At 39.4% G+C, this 16,772-nt stretch overlaps 1 protein-coding gene across 9 annotated transcripts in view; it reads left to right on the top strand.

Annotated features, from left to right (window-relative positions):
- Positions 1-15,764, top strand: part of LOC139750946 (serine/threonine-protein kinase VRK1-like) — a 205,252-nt gene extending 189,488 nt beyond the window's left edge. For 6 of the 9 annotated variants that reach the window (XM_071665912.1, XM_071665901.1, XM_071665872.1 and 3 more), the window contains exons 9-10: positions 3,131-3,411; positions 13,374-15,764. In XM_071665912.1, coding sequence (XP_071522013.1) covers positions 3,131-3,411; positions 13,374-13,537 — 445 coding nt within the window. In that variant the 3' untranslated portion in view covers positions 13,538-15,764. Of the gene's footprint in view, positions 1-3,130; positions 3,412-7,362; positions 9,435-13,373 lie in introns of those variants that run through there. The other 3 variants (XM_071665938.1, XM_071665948.1, XM_071665930.1) reach the window with 2 other exon arrangements.
- The last annotated feature ends 1,008 nt before the right edge of the window (positions 15,765-16,772 follow it).

Raw genomic sequence — 16,772 nt, 5'->3', positions numbered from 1 at the left:
AGCAGTGATGAGTTTATGTAGAGAGAGTAAGGTATGTGTGTGTGGGAGTAGTTTAAGAGGAGGATAAGTGGTTAGTGGATCTGCGGCAGGGGTATATGATGTCACCATGGCTATTTGATTTGCTTATGGATGGGTTGGTGAAGTAGATAAATGCAAGGGTCTTTATAGAGGGTCGAGTAGTGAGTAGAGAGTGAGGAAGCCTGGGAAGCAAGCATGTTGTTTTTTGCTGATGACAACACTGCTGGCAGATTTGGGCAGAAGCTAGTGTTTGAGTTTGGGAGAAAGTGTGAAAGGATGAAGCTGATGGTAAATGTGAATAGAAATTAGGTTTTAAGGTTTAGCAGGGCAGAGGGAGAGGTTAGTTAGTTTGAGTTTGAATTGCAGAGGTAGTGAAGTGATTTAGATGCCTGGGAGTGGACATGTTAGTGAATGGAACTTAAGTTCAAGTGTCAGAAGTTGGGTGTGGGGGCGTAGATTCTTGGAGCATAAGGTAAGGTGTGGAAGGTTCATTATGTGGGAGGGTGAAAATGGATATGCCTTACAGCACTGTTTCAGTGTAGCATTCTTGCTTGCATCTTGAAGCTCTCGTCTTACTAGGGAAAAGAATCCAAAAAAGCCACTCAAAAGTCTTGAGTGAACTCTCACAGCATGCCAAGAGCCTCTTTTTTAATGGGCCAGTCAGAGCACTTGACACACGTCAACTCACATCAAGTCAGCACCCATTGCTCTTTGTTAGTACATTTAAGATTTTGCCCCGCATTATGCATGCACATTACTAGCTCTGATTTTTCGATAGGTTTTTTTTTTTTTTTTTTTTTTTTTTTTTTTTATACTTTGTCGCTGTCTCCCGCGTTTGCGAGGTAGCGCAAGGAAACAGACGAAAGAAATGCCCAACCCCCCCCCCATACACATGTACATACACACGTCCACACACGCAAATATACATACCTACACAGCTTTCCATGGTTTACCCCAGACGCTTCACATGCCTTGCTTCAATCCACTGACAGCACGTCAACCCCTGTATACCACATGACTCCAATTCACTCTATTTCTTGCCCTCCTTTCACCCTCCTGCATGTTCAGGCCCCGATCACACAAAATCTTTTTCACTCCATCTTTCCACCTCCAATTTGGTCTCCCTCTTCTCCTCGTTCCCTCCACCTCCGACACATATATCCTCTTGGTCAATCTCTCCTCACTCATTCTCTCCATGTGCCCAAACCATTTCAAAACACCCTCTTCTGCTCTCTCGACCACGCTCTTTTTATTTCCACACATCTCTCTTACCCTTACGTTACTTACTCGATCAAACCACCTCACACCACACATTGTCCTCAAACATCTCATTTCCAGCACATCCATCCTCCTGCGCACATCTCTATCCATAGCCCACGCCTCGCAACCATACAGCATTGTTGGAACCACTATTCCCTCAAACATACCCATTTTTGCTTTCCGAGATAATGTTCTCGACTTCCACACATTTTTCAAGGCTCCCAAAATTTTCGCCCCCTCCCCCACCCTATGATCCACTTCCGCTTCCATGGTTCCATCCGCTGACAGATCCACTCCCAGATATCTAAAACACTTCACTTCCTCCAGTTTTTCTCCATTCAAACTCACCTCCCAATTGTACATTTCCAAATTTTCGATAGTATGACTATTATTTACCCATCATATCTGGAAGACAGCCTTTCACCACATCATTCCTCCTCCAATTTGGCCTCCCTCTTCTTGTTCCCTCCACCTCTGATTCATGTATTCCCCATACATGGAACTCTGTATTTACATGATAAAGAAAATCCTGACTATCTAGTCAACAACAGAGTCATCCTCTTTCTTCAGAAGTTATCTCATACACTATTCAGCCATACCATATTTCGTCTTACATATCACCACTCCTCTCCACCAAATCACCATGACTCTCACTTTGGTTACCCTGACCTATACACTCTGCCTTTGCCTCCCTATTGTCAGACATTCAGCAGTCCTTCAAAGTACTCGCGCCATCTCCTCTTTTTTCTGCTTGATATTATTTTTTATGCTTGCATCCTTCACCAGTCTTTCCATTTATTCTCTCACTATTCCTAAGCAATTAACATATTTTCATGTAAAATTTTGCTGATACAGCTTAATCTAGTTCTTAGTTTTAGTGTTTTTTTTTTTTTAGCCCTTTGCAGCTTCCACTTGACCTCGTGCCACTTTTTCTTGTACAACTCTCAATCACTTGCACTCCTTCCATGTAGTAAATGCCTATACAAAATCCTTTTGTTCCCAATGTACAGCATAATTTCATCATCCCATCACTTGCAACCCTTTTTGCCAACCCACCTCACACTTCTCTTGTCCATGCTTGCTTTACTTTCTCAGTACTTTCCCAAGTATGTAAGTATTTATATACATAGACATTATTATTTTTACTTTGTCGCTGTCTCATGTGAGCGTGGTAGCGCAAGGAAAACAGACGAAAGAATGGCCCAACCCACCCACATACACAATATACATACCTGTACATCTCACCGTATACATATATATACACACACAGACATATACATGTATACACATGTACATAATTCATAGTCTGCCTTTAATTCATTCCCATCGCCACCCCACCACACAGACATAGACATGTGAAGCGTCTGGGGTAAACCCTGGAAAGTTCTGTGGGGCCTGGAAGTGGAAAGGGAGCTGTGGTTTCGGTGCATTATTACATGACAGCTGGAGACTTGAGTGTGAACGAATGGGGCTTTGTTCTTTTCCTAGCGCTACCTCACACACATGAGGGGGGAGGAGGTTGTTATTCCATGTGTGGCAAGGTGGCAATGGGAATAAATAAAGGCAGACAGTATGAATTATGTACATGTGTATATATGTACATGTCTTTGTGTGTATATATATATGTACATTGAGATGTATAGGTATGTATATTTGCATGTGTGGATGTGTATGTATATACATGTGTATGTGGGTGGGTTGGCCATACTTTCGTCTTTCCTTGCGCTACCTGGCTAACACAGGAGACAGCGACAAAGCAAAATAAATAATGATAATAATATATATGTGTGTGTGTATAGTTAAACAGTTCCTGTGGATGTTATAATTTTTCCATCTCCTTTGTTGTGTACAGCAATTGCTACAGTTACAGAAGTAGTCCAGCCAGTGAAGATGCTCCAACACAGTTTACCCCAGAGATGGAAGCAGTGATGAGAAGGCGTGCAGAAAGGCTTTCAAGTTCAGACAATGAAACAGATTGTTACTCAAGTTCTTCCTCGGGTGTAGGTTCCCCTCAGATGTTTGAATCTTCGGAGAGTGAGGACTCAAATGATGCAACAGTATATTACTCACCAACTGCACCTTCCCCTCCATATGTAGCCCCACAAAATGATGATACATTAAAAAATGTTAAAGGTAAGTTACCCTAATCAGAAATTTTTCTATGTTCATAGAATAGGATGTTTCTCTTTTCAGACAGGCTAAAAAGGCATTGAAGGAAACTTTTTGGTAAGTTATAGTTAGTTTTGGTCGTGTATGAATATGCCATCCATTCAGAATGATTTTTTATCAGGTACAAAGTGGAGTACTAAAGTAGGGGTACTTGTACCAGATTGATATGTACTTGAAATGTAATTATTGATGTTAATTATTTACCCATGGGCTATATTCAGAACATTAGACATGTTGAAATCCACAAACAGTCTTCATATGCTTGTAAATTCAACAAAGTGCTGATAATTCAATGTCTGCAGGAAGTGATTTTTGAGCTATCAGTGTTTTGTTGTTTTTTCAGCTTTGATTGCTGTTCACACTCGACAGTAGGTACATACATGGTACATTGGTTTGAAAGTCTAGGATACGGTCATTATTCATTCATATCTAGATGATGTTAATGTTAAGGAGACTGGAATATGTTTATTGGAGCTTTCAAAGAATGTGTGATTGTTTAAGTTTGAAATGTGAAGGGACCTCACCTCATTTATGATCACTGCTGTACACTTCAACCTCTTCACCTTTAATGAGATAGCATCATCATCAAGATCTTGTTTTTTCAAGGGACTTAATTCATTGAAGATCACTTTTGTGCACTTGAGCCTTTTCACTTGTGTGATTAGCAACTTCGTTATCTTGTAATCAGTAATTCCTTGAATGCTCTCTTCATGGAATTCTTTTTTTTTTTTTTTTTTTTTTTTTTTTTTTTTTTTTTTTTTACCACTTAGAATATTGTAATAATTATTCTTGGTTCTGTTTTGCTTCAATATATTGTCATTTGCATATGTGAAAAATACTTCTGCGAAGCTCTCTAAGTTTATTCAAGGCTTCACAGTTGATCCATGTATTTTGTCTTCCCTCTTCCATTATTTGAGGTGGAAGGTGTATAGGAACTAAACATAATGCCTTTTGCTTTGGTATTACTGAATGCTACTTGGTTTTTCAGCTTATTGGGTTGCTTTATTATCAACAGCTTAATGTTTTTCCCTCAGCTTAACATAACTTCCAGGTTCTGTTAATATTTTTGTGCTTCTGTATAGTCTCTTAACTCAGCATAGCTAAGGTTTGCATATACATTTGCTTTATTATACATAATGCTTACTGTGAGCTGAATTTTCTACATGTTTTATGTAATTTTCCATTCTCAAGTTGTTTACATAAGAAAAGTTAGTGTGTTACCTTTTTACGTATAGAATAGTTGATTGCGTATCCTGCTGAAGCAGGAAAGACAGTCGGGTAATAAGAAAATATGTACGCGTATCATATTTTTTTTTATTTCCCCCCCCCCCCCCCCCCCCCCCCCCCCCCCCAAAAAAAAAAAAAAAAAAAAAAAAAAAAAAAAAAAAAAGAAGGAACAGAGAAGAGGTCCAGGTGAGGATATTCCCTCAAAGGCCCAGTCCTCTGTTCTTAACGCTACCTCGCTATCGCGGGAAATAGCGAATAGTATGAAAAAAAAAAAAGAATCATAATTTCCTTCCCCCATGTGAAAGACAGTGTCAAGAAGACAAATCGTGGTTTTATTCACACAAATCCCATTTAGTTCTTATGTGTATTAAGTATCAAAACAGCCTGTCATCTACAGGCAATCTATGTGGTTAACCTGGAGTGCCTCATATTCCCTAATGGAGCCCATTAACAGCACATCACACCCCATATACATCACTCAACCTTCAGTTCTCTTCATTCACTGATTACCTTTCCCCCTTCTGAATGTTAGGACTTTATACACCAAAGCCTTCTCTCTCTCTCTCTCTCTCTCTCTCTCTCTCTCTCTCTCTCTCTGTTTTTGGCTCTCCATGCTCATCCTTTCCATATCCTTGAACCTTGTCAATACAGTCTGGTCAGCCTTTTATTCAAACTGCATTCGTTACACCTATCTTACCCTGTCATTGCTTGCACAATCAGCCTTCCTTATGTTTTCCTCAAGCATCTCATTTCCAGCACATCTGCTGTCTCTCTTTCCTTTGTGTTAAAGGCCAGTTAACCATCTGTACAGTACTGTTGGAATTATTGTACCCTTGAACATGCCCATCATATCCCTTTGCTTTCTTGTCCATCATGACACATCTAGGACTTTTAACCATACTTCCATCTTGTAATTAATTTCACCCTTCTTGGTTCCATACACCATTACATCCACTTGAAGGCCCTTGAAGCCACTCCGGTTTTCTCCAAGTCCTCTCTAGTTAAACTTGCACATAAAGCATCCTTGCTCACCACCTTGCAGCATCATTGCCTTTTTTTTTTTTTTTTTATTTCCTTTAAAATTTTGCTTTAGACAGTACCCTCTACCATGCCTTTTTTTGATATTTACTTTAGAATTTTGCTTTTGACAATACCCTCTGCCACTAGCTTCTGTACTTTCTCTCTGGAGTCAGTAATAAGGGCTGTCACATTTTCCTGCCCCCCACCTGTCCATTAACCATGGAAACATTCTTGATACAGATCCCGTGTCATCAGGAATAATTCCAATCCTGCTTGTGTACATGCTTACATTTACTGATAAAATCCCCTCTCTGCATTAAATACCTTAACATATACCCCTGAGTCTTCACACTGCCATCCATGAGGCCTCTCTTTCATTGCAACCCTAGCATGCTCTAGAGCCATGTGTTAAGGCATTTCACTTTTTTCTTCCAAGTATATCCTAAACATTCTTAAAAGAAAACACAAGTTCCACACTTGCCTTTTGTGAGTCACATTGTCCCTCTTTAAGTTTAGTCAGCTGTTCTGTGAAGGTTACAGTCTTCTGTCACCACATATGCACATGTAGAAACATACATGCACATATACATACCTGTACATTTCAACGTATACATACATATACATATATACACATGTACATATTCATTCTTTCTGCCTTCATCCATTCTCGTCGCCACCCCGCCACACATGAAATGACAACCTCCTCCCCCTGCACATGTGCAAGGTGGTACTAGGAAAAGACAACAAAGGCCACATTCGTTCACATTCAGTCTCTAGCTGTCATGTATAATACACCAAAACCACAGCTCCCTTTCCACATCCAGGCCCCACAAAACTTTCCATGGTTTCCCCCAGATGCTTCACATGTCCTGGTTCAATCCATTGACAGCACGTTGACCCTGGTATACTACATCATTTCAATTCACTCTATTCCTTGCACGCCTTTCACCCTCCCGCATGTTCAGGCCCTGATCACTTAATCTTTTTCACTCGTATCTTTCCACCTTCAATTTGGTCTCCCACTTCTCCTTCCCTCCACCTTCTGACACATATATCCTCTTTGTCAATCTTTCCTCACTCATTCTCTCCATGTGACCAAACTATTTCAACACACTCTCTTCTGCTCTCTCAACCACGCTCTTTTTATTACCACACATCTCTCTTACCCTTTCATTACTCACTCGATTAAACCACCTTACACCACATAATGTCCTCAAAACATCTCATTTCCAACACATCCATCCTCCATCGCACAACTCTTATCTATAGCCCACACCTCGCAACCATATAACATTGTTGGAACCACTATTCCTTCAAACTTACCCGTTTTTGCTTTCCGAGATAATGTTCTTATATATATGTATAATCATCAGTAGTATTTCATTCTAGAACTATTCCCAGACTTACTCAAAATGTGTCGCATCTGTCTGTCCCTCTTTTAGTGTCTCCTGTTGTATGGACATCCTATTCGAATTTCACTCTTAGCTCTGGTTTTTCTCATGTATATTTGCTCTTTTAATCTATAAAGCAAACAATAAGCTATAGAAGGTTCACTTGCACTTGCATGTCAGTTAATAATGGATGGGAAGACAAATACACATAACTCAAATGACATTTCAGTCTCAGTAACATGGGAATTGAAATGTTTACTGCAGTCATTCCTAACAGACACCAAAAGGCGACGTTGGGTTTCCTACGCCTGGAGCTGTGTGGCCAGCGTCCTGTCGTCTTATGCAGTTGTCACCCGGTCAAAGCTTGCAATTAAAGGATAAAGTTGTGGTTCAACCTGTTATTCAGGACTCTACTGACATTATAGATTAGAGTATAGTGCTACATATAGGATATTGCTTTGCAAAGGGCAATGGAAATATAGTGTGTCACAGTGTTCATAAAGCGGCATATTTTGTGTTGCTTAAAAAGGGAAAGCTTTTATCTTCCTTATAAGTAAAAGGGTATACCAAGTCTCTCTCCTTGCTCTCTTGTGAAGTGCCTTTGATTTATGTGTTTGTGTTGGTAGGTGTAGGGCAATATAATCCATGGGTATAGTAAAACTAACAGTATTATTATTTTTTCATAAGCACTTTTCCTAAGTGTATAGAAACAAAACAGCTTTTTCAAATTAGATTTTAGGGATACACAGTATGTATAAAAGTAACATTTATAAAAGGAGCAAGATTATATATTAAGGATAATTGCTTGTTATTGATGAAAGCACTAGGTATGGAAATGGCAGATTTTGTAGGTTTTACTTTTTAGTATTACACATTATATTGATCTTGGAGAACATTGTTACATTTAAGGATGCTTTTGTTACCTGCTTTTATAGGATTGCAGTAGAACATAGATAAGGATTTCTGTTGTTACTTTAATTAATCATAAAGATTTTTTATATTGTTAGATGCTTTACTTAGTAGTGAATTGTCATAGGAGGAAGTTAAGTGTACACACTTCCCATGAGAGGAACTTTCTTGCACTTTGCTAGATTTAGCTTATGGTATATACACCGTGCATTACAAAAAAGGTTTATATTTATTATACTTGATCGCCGTTTACCACGTCAGTGAAGTAGTGCCAGGAAACAAAAAACAACCCATCCACACACACATAAATGCACGTACGCGTACATACATACATATGCATATCACTGTATACACATATGCATACATCTACATTCACATATACAGACATATACACACATTGACATATTCAAACTTGCTTGCTTTCATCCATTCCCAGCCCCACCCTGCCCCACAGGAAACAGCATCACCACCCCCTGTGTCAGTCAGTGAAGTAATGTCAGGAAAACAGGCAAAAAAAAAAAAAATGGCCACTTTTGTTTATACTCAGTCTCTACCTGGTGTGTGTAATGCACAGAAACCACAGTTCCATATCCACATCCAGGCCCCACAAAATTTTCCATGGTTTACTCTAGGTGTTTCACATGCCCTGGTACAGTCCATTGACAGCACGTCAACCCCGGTATACCACGTCATTCTAATTCACTCTATTCCTTGCATGCCTCTCACCCTCCTGTTTGGTTATGAGGCTTGGGCTACCAATAGGGTTGTATGGAGGGGGGTGGATGGTTTGAAAATGAAATGTTTGAGGACAGTGTTTGGTGTGAGGTGGTTTGATCGAGTAACAAATGGGTAAGAGAGATGTGTGGAAATTAAAAAAGGTGTGGTTGAGAGTGCAGAAGAATGTGTGTTGAAATGGTTTAGACATGTGGAGAGGATGAGTGAGGAAATGTTAACTAAGAGGATGTATATGTCAGAGGTGAAGAACAAGAAGTGGGAGACCAAATTGGAGGTGGAAAGATGGAGTGAAAAAAAAATTTGAGTGATCGGGGCTTGAACATGCAGGAGGGTGAGAGGCATGCAAGGGATAAAGTAAATTGGAACAATGTGCTATACCGAGATCGATGTGCTGTCATTGGACTGAACCATGGAATGTAAAACGTCTTAGGTAAACCACGGAAAGGTCTGTAGGGCCTGGATGTGGATAGAGAGCTATGGTTTCGGTGCATAACACATTACAGCCAGAGACTGAATGTGAACAAATGTGGCCTTTTTTTTTTGTCTTGTTTTCCTGGCGTTACCTTGCTGAAGCAAGGGGCAGTGATGCTGTTTCCTGTGTGGTGGGGTGTCTCTGGGAATGGAGTGAAGGCAAGTATGAATATGTACATGTGTATATATGTATGTGTGTGTACATGTTGATTTTTTTTTTTTTTTTTTTTTTTTTTTTCTGTCTCCCGCGTTTGCGAGGTAGCGCAAGGAAACAGACGAAAGAAATGGCCCAACCCACCCCCATACACATGTATATACATACGTCCACACACGCAAATATACATACCTACACAGCTTTCCATGGTTTACCCCAGACGCTTCACATGCCCTGATTCAATCCACTGACAGCATGTCAACCCCGGTATACCACATCGATCCAATTCACTCTATTCCTTGCCCTCCTTTCACCCTCCTGCATGTTCAGGCCCTGATCACACAAAATCTTTTTCACTCCATCTTTCCACCTCCAATTTGGTCTCCCACTTCTCGTTCCCTCCACCTCCGACACATATATCCTCTTGGTCAGTCTTTCCTCACTTATTCTCTCCATGTGCCCAAACCATTTCAAAACACCCTCTTCTGCTCTCTCAACCACGCTCTTTTTATTTCCACACATCTCTCTTACCCTTACGTTACTTACTCGATCAAACCACCTCACACCACACATTGTCCTCAAACATCTCATCTCCAGCACATCCATCCTCCTGCGCACAACTCTATCCGAAGCCCACGCCTCACAACCATACAACATTGTTGGAACCACTATTCCTTCAAACATACCCATTTTTGCTTTCTGAGATATTGTTCTTGACTTCCACACATTCTTCAAGGCTCCCAGAATTTTCGCCCCCTCCCTCACCCTATGATCCACTTCTGCTTCCATGGTTCCATCCGCTGCCAGATCCACTCCCAGATATCTAAAACACTTTACTTCCTCCAGTTTTTCTCCATTCAAACTTACCTCCCAATTGACTTGACCCTCAACCCTACTGTACCTAATAACCTTGCTCTTATTCACATTTACTCTTAACTTTCTTCTTTCACACACTTTACCAAACTCAGTCACCAGCTTCTGTAGTTTCTCACATGAATCAGCCACCAGCGCTGTATCATCAGCGAACAACTGACTCACTTCCCAAGCTCTCTCATCCCCAACAGACTTCATACTTGCCCCTCTTTCCAAAACTCTTGCATTCACCTCCCTAACAATTGTTACCCCATCCATAAACAAATTAAACAACCATATATATGTATATGGATTTGTATGTAGCATTTATGGATCTGGAGAAGGCATATGATAGAGTTGATAGAGATGCTCTGTGGAAGGTATTAAGAATATATGGTGTGGGAGGCAAGTTGTTAGAAGCAGTGAAAAGTTTTTATCGAGGATGTAAGGCATGTGTACGTGTAGGAAGAGAGGAAAGTGATTGGTTCTCAGTGAATGTAGGTTTGCGGCAGGGGTGTGTGATGTCTCCATGGTTGTTTAATTTGTTTATGGATGGGGTTGTTAGGGAGGTAAATGCAAGAGTCTTGGAAAGAGGGGCAAGTATGAAGTCTGTTGGGGATGAGAGAGCTTGGGAAGTGAGTCAGTTGTTGTTCGCTGATGATACAGCGCTGGTGGCGGATTCATGTGAGAAACTGCAGAAGCTGGTGACGGAGTTTGGTAAAGTGTGTGGAAGAAGAAAGTTAAGAGTAAATGTGAATAAGAGCAAGGTTATTAGGTACAGTAGGGTTGAGGGTCAAGTCAATTGGGAGGTGAGTTTGAATGGTGAAAAACTGGAGGAAGTGAAGTGTTTTAGATATCTGGGAGTGGATCTGTCAGCGGATGGAACCATGGAAGCGGAAGTGGATCATAGGGTGGGGGAGGGGGCGAAAATTTTGGGAGCCTTGAAAAATGTGTGGAAGTCGAGAACATTATCCCAGAAAGCAAAAATGGGTATGTTTGAAGGAATAGTAGTTCCAACAATGTTGTATGGTTGCGAGGCGTGGGCTATGGATAGAGTTGTGCGCAGGAGGATGGATGGGCTGGAAATGAGATGTTTGAGGACAATGTGTGGTGTGAGGTGGTTTGATCGAGTAAGTAACGTAAGGGTAAGAGAGATGTGTGGAAATAAAAAGAGCGTGGTTGAGAGAGCAGAAGAGGGTGTTTTAAAATGGTTTGGGCACATGGAGAGAATGAGTGAGGAAAGATTGACCAAGAGGATATATGTGTCGGAGGTGGAGGGAACGAGGAGAAGAGGGAGACCAAATTGGAGGTGGAAAGATGGAGTGAAAAAGATTTTGTGTGATCGGGGCCTGAACATGCAGGAGGGTGAAAGGAGGGCAAGGAATAGAGTGAATTGGAGCGATGTGGTATACAGGGGTTGACGTGCTGTCAGTGGATTGAATCAAGGCATGTGAAGCGTCCGGGGTAAACCATGGAAAGCTGTGTAGGTATGTATATTTGTGTGTGTGGACGTGTGTATGTACATGTGTATGGGGGGGGTTGGGCCATTTCTTTCGTCTGTTTCCTTCCGCTACCTCGCAAACGCGGGAGACAGCGACAAAGTATAAAAAAAAAAAAAAAAAAAAAAAAATATATATGTATATGTACAAGTATTGGCATTTATGTATATATAAATGCGTATATGAATGGATGGGTCATTTTTCACCTGTTTCCTGGCGCCACCTCACTCGCAGGGGAAGCAGTGATTAAGTATAATGAATAATGAATAAAATTATATGTATATATTAGGTTCAGTACGGTTGAGGGACAGGTTGATTGGGAGGTAAGTTTGAATGGAGAAAGAGTGGAGGAAGTGAAGTGTTTTGGATATCTGGGAGTGGATTTAGCAGCGGATGGAACCTTGGAAGTGGAAGTGAGTCACAGGGTGGGGGAGTGGGAGCATTGAAGAATGTGTGGAAGGCGAGAACATGATCTCGGAGAGCAAAAATGAATATGTTTGAAGGAATAGTGGTTCCAGCAATGTTATATGGTTGCAAGGCTTGGGCTATAGATAGAGTTTATGGAGGAGTGTGATGTGTTGAGGACAGTATGTGGTGTGAGATGGTTTGATCGAGTAATTAATTAAAGGGTAAGAGAGATGTGTGGCAATAGAAAAGAGTGTGGTTGAGAGAGCAGAAGGGGGTGTGTTGAAATGGTTTGGTCGCATGGACAGAATGAGTGAGGAGAGATTGACAGGATATATGTGTCAGAGGTGTAGGGAATGAGAAGCGGGAGACCATATTAGAGGTGTAAGGATGGAGTGGAAAAGATTTTTTGGGATCGGGGCCAGCACATACAGGAGGTTGAAAGGCATGCATGGAATAGAGTGAATTGGAACAACATGGTATATCAGGGTGGACGTGCTATCAGTGGACTGAACTAGGGCGTGTGAAATGTCTAGGGTAAACCATGGAAAGTTTTGTGGGGCCTGGATGTGGAAAGGGAGCTGTAGTTTCGGTACATTACACATGACAGCAAGAGACTGAGTGTGAACAAATGTGGCCTTCTGTGTTTTTTCCCAGCACTACCTTGTCGGGAGGTTGGGGATGCTGTTTCATGTTTGGCGACGTGAATGGATGAAGCCAGCAAGTGTGAATATGTACATTTGTGTATATGTATATGTCATTGTATGTATATGTATGTATGCATTTAAATGTATATGTGTGTGTGTTTGGGCACTTATGTATATACAGGGCATAAAAGTGGATTTCACTGTATTTGCTAATTTACGATGAAGTTGGTAGGTAGCAGTTGAACCAGCTGTACTATGCTGCACATGTAACTATTGATCATATGCTTTGAAAATAAGGCCGACATTTTTGAATAGGTAAAGTAATTTCATTTCCTTAGGAGTGACTTGCAAAGTTATTAGATACTGAGTAGTATTGTTTTACTTTTTTTACCTTGAAAGGATTTTCAATTTTAACTTAGGTTTTCATGCCCTGACAATGCCTTTAACCTTAATCTAATTTAGAACACTTTCTAATTATTGTAATGAGTATAATATAGTATAGTTCAGTAAATTCTTTATACATTACAATATTGCTATTGTATGCAATTTCAGTATTGCTGTCTTAGATACTTTATATGTGTTGAGCTGATTTACTATTTAATTTTGATTGATGAAGGATACAAGAGATGGACGAGACCCAAGAGACTCGTCTCAGCACGGGAAGTAGCTGATCTACTCGTGCATGCCCCTACAGAATTAAGAACCATTTCAACACAAACCTCGCCAGGTGGTAGAGTGACCCGCAGTGTATCGAGACAGACTTCCCCAGAACTTTTTTAAAGGGGAAGTAAATGTTTATAGTTGTGTTACTGGAGTGATAGTTTTCATACATGGTGCTCTGACAAGAAAATATTGAACTTGGAAAAGAATGTAGCTTAGACATTGAAGCTTGTTCTTCCATTGAAATGTGAACAAATGGAGCATTTTTCAAAGTGATAGAGATGGAAAGCAAAAAGGTGTTTTTCATGAATGTACTGGAAAACTTGAGGTCCAGATAAACTTTTGGTCTGTCAAGACTTTATTATGGCGGATGACCAACTACCTACCCTCATGTATCCAAGATATGGTTGTACTTTGTGTAGTGAAGACAATTGAGAAACATCATCATAAGCCAATATTCCAGTTTCATGATAAGAGAAGAAGTGGACCAGGCAGTATGATACAGTGGTTAAATTGATGAAAACTACTATTGACGTTTGTGTAAATAAATTATACATTTCCCTTTTCCATAGCCAGAGGTTGAACCATTATGTGACATTCATTTTTCATTTCATTTCCAGCTAGAAGTTTCAGTTTTCTAAATTATTTCTTGCATTTTTCATTTGCTATTCATATATCATTGTCTACTTCAGTTTCATTGAAAATAGTGACGAACAGCTTCTTTGTTTTTCCCATTTGTGTGTGCCTTACTAGTTCCCCCTCCCTTTTTTTTTTTTTTTTTTTTTTTTTTTTTTTTTTTTTTTTTTTTTTTTAGGGAATCTTTTGAGTACAGTACTAAGTGGGATATCATGAACACCTTTTCTTCTGAACTTGATTATATGATAAAACCTAGAAGTTGTGGATAAAAAATGCTAAGTAAAGGCTGTGATTGCTCCCAATTAATAATGGCAAGTTCATACCACTAACTATTTGGACAGGAAACCTATTTTTGATCTTTGTGGCATTAATAACACTTATAGATGGAAATTTCATTTATTAGTATTGCATGTTGTTTAATTTGTCTTATTTTCATTATGTTATTATAGGGTCTAATTCTCCTGATGGCTAAAACAGGTTTTGCAGTAACACAAGGCAGTAAAAGGTATCATCCTTTTATTTTACTTCTTTTTCCCTCATATATTGCATTTTATATGTACAATATTGCAATAGCTAAGGAAATGTTTAGTGAGTCCTTTGTACCTGTAATTGTTGTAGTTGGCATGGGAGAGAAAGGCTGCAATAACTCTTGGGTTAAGTAGTGATTGTATATTCTGTTAAGCACAAATTTATGATATATACTGGAATAATGAAGGCCAAATATGTTTTTTTATTCCTGTACAGATAACCAAAACTTATGATTTGATATTAGAGCTATGTCTTGCAAATATCGTAAGCACTAGGTCTTGAATTATTGCAGTTGTTAGGATACAAAGTTGATTTCATAGCATGTGCTCCACAAAATATCTCAAGATTTTATTCTTGACTAAGTATTGTGGATATACATTATTATAAGCATCCATGAGACTTAAAACATATTGTTTCCTTAAGTATTCTTGCCTTCATTTAAATGGTAGCCAGACTTAACATGAAGAATTCTCAGGCAAATGTTCCTAATGTTCCTGTTAGAGTTTTTTCACATGAAAGTAAGGGGATGGCCAGCACCTGAATTGGTTAGTGAAGAGTGATGTGTTGCCCTGCTGTAACAGCAAGAAAAGATGTAAATGTATAGAGTTGATAGAATTTTTAATCGTATTTGCACGATACTGGATGGTCATTGAGTCTAGCAACTGGACTGAATGCAGTATTCAGTACGCAAGTAACAGACAGTAGCATTACTTGCCTAATATGGGTGTATCACTGCTACCTCTTATCTCATGCCAGCTAGACCCATTAGTTTTTTCATTGGTCGTTATGACTAGAAAGTTCTTAAATTCTACATTGTTCCAAATCATGGGTATTCCTTGTAAAATATTTGTCATCTCCTGTGTGAGATGAATTAGTTTGAATTGTTGTAGGTTGTGGTTTTCATTTTGCTGTTCAGGATAATTGAATGTTCTTTGCCTCAGTGAGACTAAATTTTGTACTTGGAAAAGGACTGTGTTCTTATGGTATCACATGCTCAAAATTCAAAATTATATTTTGTAGGCATGTTACCACCACACATTCAACTTTCATCTCTTTTAAGATCTCATTAAGGTTCATGTTGTTTTTGCTCAAAGCTGCGGCACTTGTCTCAGTCATTACTGGTTTATTCCACTGTACAGTGTAAATTTTTTTTCTTTGAAAAAATAAAGTGTTTGAATAATAATTTTGGGTTCAGTTGCCCTATTGTTTTTTCTTTTGAATTAGCAACATAAACTTCATTTTATCCTGTATAATTTTAATCTTGAATTTTTGAAATTTTTTAAATTACTGTACCAGGTGATAAAACAATAGTCGGGTGATGCTTGAAAGCTTGTTTGATGTGCATAAAGTGTTCAGCAGAAGGGAAAGAGTGCTGAACCAAACAATGAGATCTTCAGTGATTTAAGAGGCTGTAAGAGGGCTTAAATGTTTTTTAGGAAGCATGATGTAATAAAAGATAACTCCATAGAAGTTAGATGGTCATGACATGACATTATTTGTATTGTGGTGATTTATACAGTGGCTTTGGACTGTTATACCATAAGTGATTGTTAAATGAATTGATGCATAATCATTATGTTATGTTATCATAATCCTGCAAGATTGTTCACACAGATTATACTTCATATGGCCCTCTTCATAAGTAAGTGCACATATACACATTCCAGAAGCCCTCATTTTTAGGATATCCTACCTTTTTTCCTGCTGTATTCACCCCATTTTATTACCATTTTATTCATTCATCTTATTTTACTGTAAATATTTATGATGAGATGTTTGCATCATTGTAGCCTTCTTTTACATCATAATATTTTGTCCAGCATTTGCACATTGCCAATACCTCAGTGCTTTCAGAACCTACACCCATGCACCTACCATATGATTCACTTGTGTTTCTTTGTTTTCATTTGCTACCATATCCACTCCCAGGTATCTACCCACCAGGGTATCGGGAGGGTTAGTGACAGCTGCATAGTGAGCCAGCACTTAATTGGTTGTCAGTTTGCACCCCAGCAATTCGGGGTAATTGTCTTTTCTTTTCCTTTCTGCCTCACCCACATGTGGAACACTGGCATTCAGTCCACTACCATACAATCTCTCCATATACCTTGTAACACTTGTCAACACTTACAGAACTCATTCTTTGTAGCTACTTTATCGTGCAGTGAATGCTAAGTGCCTTCTGGCAACA

Source organism: Panulirus ornatus, chromosome 1, assembly GCF_036320965.1.
Source record: "Panulirus ornatus isolate Po-2019 chromosome 1, ASM3632096v1, whole genome shotgun sequence".
In the NCBI taxonomy this organism is placed as follows: Eukaryota; Metazoa; Arthropoda; class Malacostraca; order Decapoda; family Palinuridae; genus Panulirus; species Panulirus ornatus.
The sequence above is the reverse complement of the archived record's forward strand: the minus strand, read 5'-3'. Positions and strand labels throughout refer to the sequence as shown.